The following is an 8094-nucleotide window of genomic DNA, read 5'->3' as shown; positions in this document are numbered from 1 at the left end:
GAAGGTGGACAATAGCGGCGATTATCAGGGCTCTCACACCAGAATTAAGATATTTTTCAGTTCCTCTCAAGTCAACGGTTCTGTTAACTTACCTGAATATAAGCTAAAACCTTTCCCTGCCAACCCATCAAAAGCTGCTGTAGGTGAAAAAAACTGAGCTTGCAGCTGGTCCTCACTAGTAATAACTCCTGGAAAAAGAGGCACATGACATGCCCTGCTCCTTCAGAGATGCTTTTGGACAGGCAGGATTTTGCTGTGGAGGCTCTGGGACTGGCTTGCAGAAAGCTGCTGTCTGCAAGAGCAACAGCTGTGATCTCCCTGCTATTTGACCTTCAGCAAAGCAGTGCTAACAAACACTAGCGAATACTTTTTCGTGTCTGTGGGTTTCCTCAGACACAATTTTTCAGAGGTCATCATTCAAAGACAGACCTCATTGCCACAGGCGATTATGGAGTTAAAAAGCCTGCAGCAATTCCAGCAGGCAAGTAAGCAGCTTCCGGGAAGGGAGATCACTGATGTCTGCTGTATCAGGAGCTGCATTCCCAAAGTCCTGTGTGAAAACAGCAGGAATGCAGCTTCTGTTGGGAGGCCCTCAGCCCCAGCTAGCCAGAGGGACATTGAGGACTTGGTTTCTTTTCTGGTCTTTCTCTAGTATCTAAGCAGTGATTTAGTTGGATCTTGGGGCTCACCCAAAGCAGAAGTCCCAGTGCTGTAATTTGTAAAAAAATTAATGATTTAGACACTCTGCAGCTGCTAGGCAGCAGATGGACTTCTGTCAAATGTGAGAAACTAATTTTAGCCCGGTTTTGAAAGAGAGTCCCAGATAGGAGCTGAGGGCACTCTTCAAATCTTTGGACATCATGAAGATAACTTGGTAGGAAAAGACTTGGGAGTGTGGTTTCTTGGGTTTTTTGTTTTGGTTTGGATTGTTGTTGTTGGGTTGTTTTTTTTTAAGTTTCTTTTTCCTTTTATTTCAATGATAAAATGTAACGATTTAGAGTCATTCATGCCACATGACTATTCAGTATCAGCAAATATGCTGCTGCCCTCTGATGACGGGCCAGGCAAGAGACATGTGGCAGTGCTTGGCTGAAAATTTCCAAAACCCTGTTAGCTCAGCCTTCGAGTCACATGGTGTAGTTAGATAACCAAATATGTTTACCTCTGCCTGTAGGGAAGAGCCTATTAAAGCAAAGATCATTACTTTTATCTGCACTGGAGAGACAACTGGGGATGTGAGCCCTCGCTCATGGATCACTCAGGAGAAATGTGTAGCTTGTAAAACGCCTGCAGGTTACATTGGCATGGAGAGCAAGGAATGAGGTTCCTTGCACTGCTCTACCTGCTTGGTATTTTCCCTGTGGGACAGCTGGAACCCAGTGAGCTACAGAATAAAATCCTGGTCTACATAATCTGTACTGGACCAATGTCCTCTGTTTAGGTGGGGTTCTCAGCATCACTGAAACTACATCTGCAACTTTTTCATCACTGCAGATATTGTAAAGGAGGAGTGTATTCCCACAAGCTGTACCACATATGAAGAGCTCCAAATCGTCTTACAGCTTGATCCAGAAAAGATAGGCTAGCAAGGCAAATCATGTTTGCAGTGGGCAGAAGTTACTGTTACACAGCCCAGTCACAAAAAGCAGCAGTCCTAATAGAGGTGTAGTTAATCTCAGTGTAGCAGGAGGAACTTTACCCGTGCAGTTGTTTCACATGGTGATGCGATTCAGGCATGTGAAGGTAACAGAAGAGATCACCAGCTCTGTGGAAAGGCAGAGTCCAGGTTTTTAATTCCAAAGGCTCTAGAAACACTTCCTGAGCAACTAGGAGTCCTTTCCAGACTACCTTCCATAACTTGTGCAACTCCACATGTTCCCTCCAGCTACATGTGCTTGCCAAACCTGCGCACAGGTTTGCACACAACCCAGGCTGAGCAACCAGGGGAATTAACGCAGCCGTGAGGGAACACTCAGATTTTCACAGAACACTCCCCTGGTACATGGAGTAACACTAACCACAACATGAGAGCAATCATTCTCAGCTCCAGGGCTGTTTTAGCAACAATATCTGTTTCTGCAGAAGGACATCTGCCTGCACGAGTTCTGGCTATCTCCTTACCCTTACAGCAGAGACATGGAAACAAAATATAGCAAGTAGCACAGGTAAACTGCAGCAGGCTTCCTCTACAATTGTTCTGCAGACCTGTATACCTTACTTCTTAAAGACTGCATCTTAAAAGACCCCCAAAAACTCAGTCTGCTAAGTTTAAAAACTGAAAGACAAGGCATAGTATGTATGGCTTCTATAGATGATTTCTATAGTTCAGCTTTGTTTTTTCAAGGCAATTTTTGAAATTAATACTATTGCTAGAGAAATACTCAGAATTCACACACACTGCTATTGGGATACAAAACTCCCATCCAGGTGAGAAAGGATCTCTTGTTCTGTAATACAGAAAAGCACATGAATTTGGCATTTCCCACTCTTTCAGGCCAGACCTGCCTTTTTCTGCTATTTTAAGGTTGGCAGCCCACCTTATTATGCAAGACTCATTTTGTCCTCTCTCCTTCCTGTACCTATTGTACATTGCCTCAAGAGCAGAAGATTGCAGAGGTGCAAATGGAAAGAGGGGGATAAGCTTTGCATCCACGGGAGCAGGTCAGCAAAGGACCTGTAGCAGTTTGAGCCTGAGCAGTCAGCTGCCAGTTTAGCTAATTGTGCTCAGTGGGAGTACCCTTGAATTAGTCCTTTTGGAGAGATGAAGGGATTGGGTGGTGTAGTGTACTTACTTGGTTCTGGTTTTGTTTCAGTGCTGGAGGCAGGAGATGCAGTTACCGATTTGCAGACCTCTGTTGCCATTTGGAGCCAGCACAAGAATCCCAACAGAGCTGCATATTTAATTATGTGGGATTCCTGACATCCAGTTGTGACCTGCTGGAGCACCAGGAGGCCACACAATCTCATGGACACTTGCTTTTGCTCCATCCTTCTTCAATACTTCTTTTTGAAGCACTGCTATTTAAGGGCGAATATAAGCACGTTACAGGGCTGCACCTCACTTCAAGCCAGCAGCTTGTCCAGTTGTCTAGCCCTGGATCTTCCCTCACCTTCCTTGCACTAGGCTACAGACCTGCATAATAAAACCAGGCTGATAAAATAACCACTCATAGCCGGTTGTTCAAATGCAAGCTGGTGACATCGTCACAACATTTAAATAAGGGTAATTTATTTTCAATGCAAACAACTTTGTAAGAACATTTAACATTAAGAGCATTGAACATTAACCAGAAAAAGCAATAAAACGCAACTTGGACATAACATGAAACATGCTTTTTAACACTGCAAAAAACAAACTTTATGAAACATTATTCTGCAACAAGTATTCACCTCCTTTGCAGTGGAAGCTGTGCTGCAAGACACACCGGGCAAGGATCAGAGACCACCTGCTAGAGAAGCAGCAAAGAAGGTGAAACTTGTACAACAAACAGACCTTAACAACCTCTGCTGCTCACAGCTGCAACATTGCACACTGGCCTCAATGAATGAGGTTCAATCTCTTTAATACCCTAAGCATCTTTGCCAAGGGTTAGCTATGAGCAGACAGGGACATTTAAACAGTTAACAAACCCCAGGCAGCAGGGCGCTGAGCCCTTCTACTAGTTAAAACAGCAATACAAGAAAAACAAACAGAACTTAAGTCAAAACCCTGGAAATCCCATGCGTGGACACGAGAGATGGGAGAAAAAAATACTCAGACCTGAGACTCATACCCACTCTGAGTCCCCATGGGATGCCAAGGTAACTGGCATTGATTCTGTGTAAAGCTTGAAAATGGAGTGACAGTGTCAGAGGTGCTCTGGAAGTTGAAGGTGTCTTCTGCATCCACGCTGACATCTGTATTGTCAAAGTAGCTGTGATACAAGTTCATTTGCTGGCTTAATAAACCCATGGTTTGCTGGCTATTGCAGCTTGACCCACCTTTTCCACAGAGCCCCTCATCCTCCACAGACACAAATGAGTACAGGTTCTGCCCATTCCCGTAAGTCTGTCCGCTGCTGTAAGCGTGGTGCACGTTGGGCACAGCCTGAAAATTCCCGCCGGCGCCGACAGGGAAGACCTGGTGAAACGCCGGTGCTACATCCAGGTATGCAGCCTGATGAACCCCATTCTAGGAGACAAAGAAAGTCGTTCAGCAGTGCGGAACCACACCAACGGCCCATTTTTTTGGATGGGTCCTCCTTTTTCCCCCAGCCCTTCCTCCGAGCCGAGCAATAGCGCCTTTTTCATGCCCATTGTCCTCCCAATAGAACAGTAATAGCAGAGGTGAGCTGCTCTTCGGTTAGTGATCTCCAGCTCAGAGAGTCCAGGAACACCACACGTTGCGGGGAAAACAAACTTAAAGAGATACCACTGAAATCCCAATTTCTCTGTATTACAAGAAATACAATGGCTTGGTAATACCAAGTCCCGTGCATTGCTTGAATTAGCAGGTTGGACATGATACACTTCTCCCCACAGACTGGGGGAGCCGTGACTGGTGATGTGGAATTTTACGCACCTGTGGTAGATACATCCCGTTATCCAGCCACTGGCTCTCCTTCTGGCAGCGCTTAAATTTCATCCGTTGATTCTGAAACCATGTTTTCACCTAAAAGTGATGCGGAAAAGACATAAGAAATGAGAAATTAATTTTTAAGAGCTTACTACACATCCTTATTTCTGCTACAATCCGGTTTCTGATTTACTTCTAATAGTGTAAACTATTTCAGCAACTAAGAATGTGCAGCAGATGCAGGTGGCTGTGAAATCACAGAGCTGAGACACGAAAACGAGCATTCCTACTCATCAGATCACCACCCGATCTTTCCTGACTTCAAAATCCCTACCTAAAACACTGGCCCAAGGCAACTGCAGAAACCAGGTTGTATAGTACCATCTCTCTGCTGTGCCAAGGTCACTGCTCAGGACCCCAGGAATGGGTCATTTCTTTAGCCGGACACAAGCAGGTGGTAGAGCAAGGACCCTCTAGCGAGAGACCACGGTGCCACTGCGACCAGGAAAGGCCACCTGCATAGCAGTGCGGGTATCTTTCTACGTTGAGACACAACACATGCCCATACAGAACAGTAACCTGACTCTGCATAGCCCTGCTTTGCTGCTCTTGCAGGCCCTGTCAAACACCTGCACGGAGTGGGTGGATAGTGCTGGAACCAAGCATAAGAAGATTGAGTCATAAATTTTCACACCCTCTGGTCTCTCACGTAAGCAGCAGCACTTCCAAGATAATGAAATAAACTTATCTCTGGGGTCCAAGAAAAAACGAAAACCACAAAAAAATACCCCAACTCAGCTGCTACTCAGAGCAAGATGTTCACCTGCTTGTAGGTGAGCTCAAGGGCAGCAGCCAGCTCCCGGATCTGCTGGGGGCTGAGGTACTTCTGGCTCTGGAAGCGCTGGTGTAGGGCTTTCAGCTGCTCCTGCGAGAAGGCTGTGCGGCTCTTGCCCGTCTTCACCACACCCTTGCCGTGCGCCTTGACCTTCTGCAGAGACGAGTGGGGAGACGCGGTCCCCGCTGCAGTGGGGCTAGTGGCAGAGTCGGGGGTGTAGTACTGGGTGAGCGTCCCAGAGGTGGAAGAAGCTGAAGCTGGGGAGTCCACTGAGGAAAAGAGAAGCGCGGTGAGCAAAATAAGGCAGGGAAGACTCAAGAACCTGTAAAATCCGGCCTCTCGGGAGAATTTAAGATTGCGGATGCCCTGAGGACTCGCAGGGGCTCCCCCGCCGTGGGCAGCGCAGCGCGGGGAGGCGGGCACAGGCCGCTCTGTGGCCGCGGAACCGAGGCGCCTCTGTTGGCCCCTTTGGGCCGTCCCGTCTGGGCAGAGCGGCCAGGCCGGCTCCCGCAGCCCCTGCCCGCCCACGGAGCCGCGGCCACCGCAGCATCGGGCACCTCCTGCCGGCCCCCCGGGGCCGCCCCCCGCTCCGGGCAGCCCGATCGCTCGCATACCTGAGGGACTCGGCGTCTTAGCCGCGGGCAGGGGCAGCGCGTCCGGCGCCGGAGCCTCCTCGGTGGGCACGCTGTCCGTGCTGCCTGCGGAGAACCAGTAGTAGTCCCCATACCTGGCCGAGCCGGGGTACGGCACGTAGGGCAGTGTGGCCAGGTGGGCGCTCACAGCCGGGCCGGGTCCCCCAGCTCCCAGCATGATGCGATGTTGCCGTCCAAAGTCCCGGCGGCCTGCGGGCAGGCACCCAATATAAGTCCTCCCCGGCTTGGCCTTGGCTGGAGCGTATTGTCATGGCCATTGTCATGTTAAATGTTGGTTGATTGGGCAGGGGAATGGACTTCTAGGGTATGCAGGGACTGGGGGAGGGCTGGGCCACCGGGCTGCGCTAGCCAACTCGGCTCGTAGCCGCCACGGTGAGGATGAGCGCATCCCTCCATGCTGGGGCGTGCGAAGGGAGGTCCTTGCTCGCCCCTCGGGGCATCAGGCTTGAGCAGAATCCCCCGGTGAATTGGACTGAGCTTGGCAGACACCCCCCACCCCCACATTTCACACACTCCTTTCTTTCCTCCTCGCAGGTCCCAACCCAAACAGAGAGAGTGGCCGCGGAGCCCACCGCGGGGCATGCGGAGACTTTGTGCGTCTGCATTGCAGATCGCAGCCATCACTGCGAACAGATAAACCCCCCCACCTCCCTGCCAGGGAATCCGGACAGGGGCAGGGGGGATGGCCCTACACAGCAGTGTCTGTCTGTGTGGCGGGGAAGAGGGCTAAAGCCAGGCTTCTTCTCACAGAGGTTGGCCCAAGGCTGAGTCAGGCATACTTTCCAAGCTTTTTCCTCCCACCGTTTAAGACTTTTAAAAAAGTGGTCTCTTAAAAAAAAATTTAAAAAAAAAAATATATTTTGTTACACAACAGGGAGGGATAGGAATCACCAGGTCAGATTCAAAATGAGACAAGAGCACTGCAGCTGTAAAAGAGCTTTACAGATCTTAAGAAATTGAAGTGAGGGCCTACAGGCTTCTTGGGGAGAATAAGCTGTTTCCCTTACCACCCTCCTCCCCCAGCTGTTATTAAATTAAAAACCTGTCGGGAGGATCTCACAGCCCGGGAGTTACAAAATCTGGAAAACCGCCTTGAAAAAAGTACAAATGAGGGCATGTGATGCATCAAGCAAATTCCCCACCTCCTCCAGTGCAAGGAAACAGGACACAGGCAGGAGTGTGGCTACTAACCTGCTGTACTGTTAAACGTCTTTAGGACCTGACGGAGAAAAGCCTCCCTTGATTTCAATTTATCTCCACCTCCCATCTTGAATCATAATGAGAAATGAGCCCCAGCTGGTCCCCTGAGCCAGCAAGGAAGGGTCCTTGCCGGGCTTACTTTTGATCACCTCCTAATTAATGATTTCGTTTCTCAGAATCCTGACAAGATCTAGTCAGGACTATTAGGAATGTGGGAGGAAGAGATTATAATCGGGTGTGAGGGACGAGAAAACCGAGCTAGAGCCAGAGCCTGGTTCTGGCCCCAAAGCGAGCAGAGGCAGCCGGGCTGTGCCTTTTGGGCAGGTCACTTGCTCGGTACTCGCAGAGCAGATGCGCGAACGGAAAAGGATTTTCCCTCGGACGCGAAGCTGTCCTGCCGCCCTTGGCGGGGCAGAGGGCTGCCTGTCCCCATGTCCCCTGCTGGCAGGGTTGCCCCGGGACACGCGTGGTCCCCGTGGGGGTTCTCCGAGCTGGCCAAAACCAGCGCCTTGCAGAGAGGGAAAAGCCCGCAGGGTTGTTCCGAGGCAGTGCCCTGGTGCTGCGGGAACCCCCGAGTCGTCCGAGGACACGCGGCTGGGGAGGATCAGCCACGGCAGAGGGATTAGAGTTTTACAGACGGAGTAACACCGCCTCTGCCAGCAGCGAAATCCTCCCTCGGAGAGCTCTGTGTGTGTGTGTGTGTGCTTGGAAAGGCAGCAGGACTGCTCACAGTTTGCAATTTTCATACATAGATCAGTTCTTGCGTGTGTATCAGCTTCTCTCCAAGCTAATGTCCAAGTGATGTTCAGAGTCAGACCTGCTTTGGAAGTGAGCATGCAGCTGATTTAATT

The 8094-nt window shown here is 49.8% G+C and overlaps 1 protein-coding gene across 3 annotated transcripts; it reads right to left on the bottom strand.

Annotated features, from left to right (window-relative positions):
• Window positions 1-3212: 3212 nt before the first annotated feature.
• Window positions 3213-7821, bottom strand: LOC111924888 (homeobox protein NANOG-like). Of its 3 annotated transcripts, none has more exons than XM_086882449.1 (5): window positions 7235-7821; window positions 6005-6232; window positions 5379-5659; window positions 4562-4651; window positions 3213-4171 (listed from the first exon to the last, which is right to left on the bottom strand). In XM_086882449.1, exons 1-5 carry the CDS (start codon window positions 7308-7310, stop codon window positions 3755-3757), a joined length of 1092 nt encoding a protein of 363 aa, XP_086738575.1. In that variant the 5' UTR covers window positions 7311-7821; the 3' UTR covers window positions 3213-3754. The 3 variants fall into 3 exon arrangements, with proteins under 3 accessions (XP_086738575.1, XP_086738577.1, XP_086738576.1); XM_086882451.1 differs by having other exon boundaries at window positions 6005-6088; window positions 7235-7352; XM_086882450.1 differs by having other exon boundaries at window positions 7186-7267.
• Between the last annotated feature and the right edge of the window lie 273 nt (window positions 7822-8094).

This window comes from Cyanistes caeruleus, chromosome 3 (assembly GCF_971803275.1).
Source record: "Cyanistes caeruleus chromosome 3, bCyaCae1.hap1.1, whole genome shotgun sequence".
In the NCBI taxonomy this organism is placed as follows: Eukaryota; Metazoa; Chordata; class Aves; order Passeriformes; family Paridae; genus Cyanistes; species Cyanistes caeruleus.
Note: the sequence above shows the minus strand (reverse complement) of the source record. Positions and strands in the feature narration are given on the sequence as shown.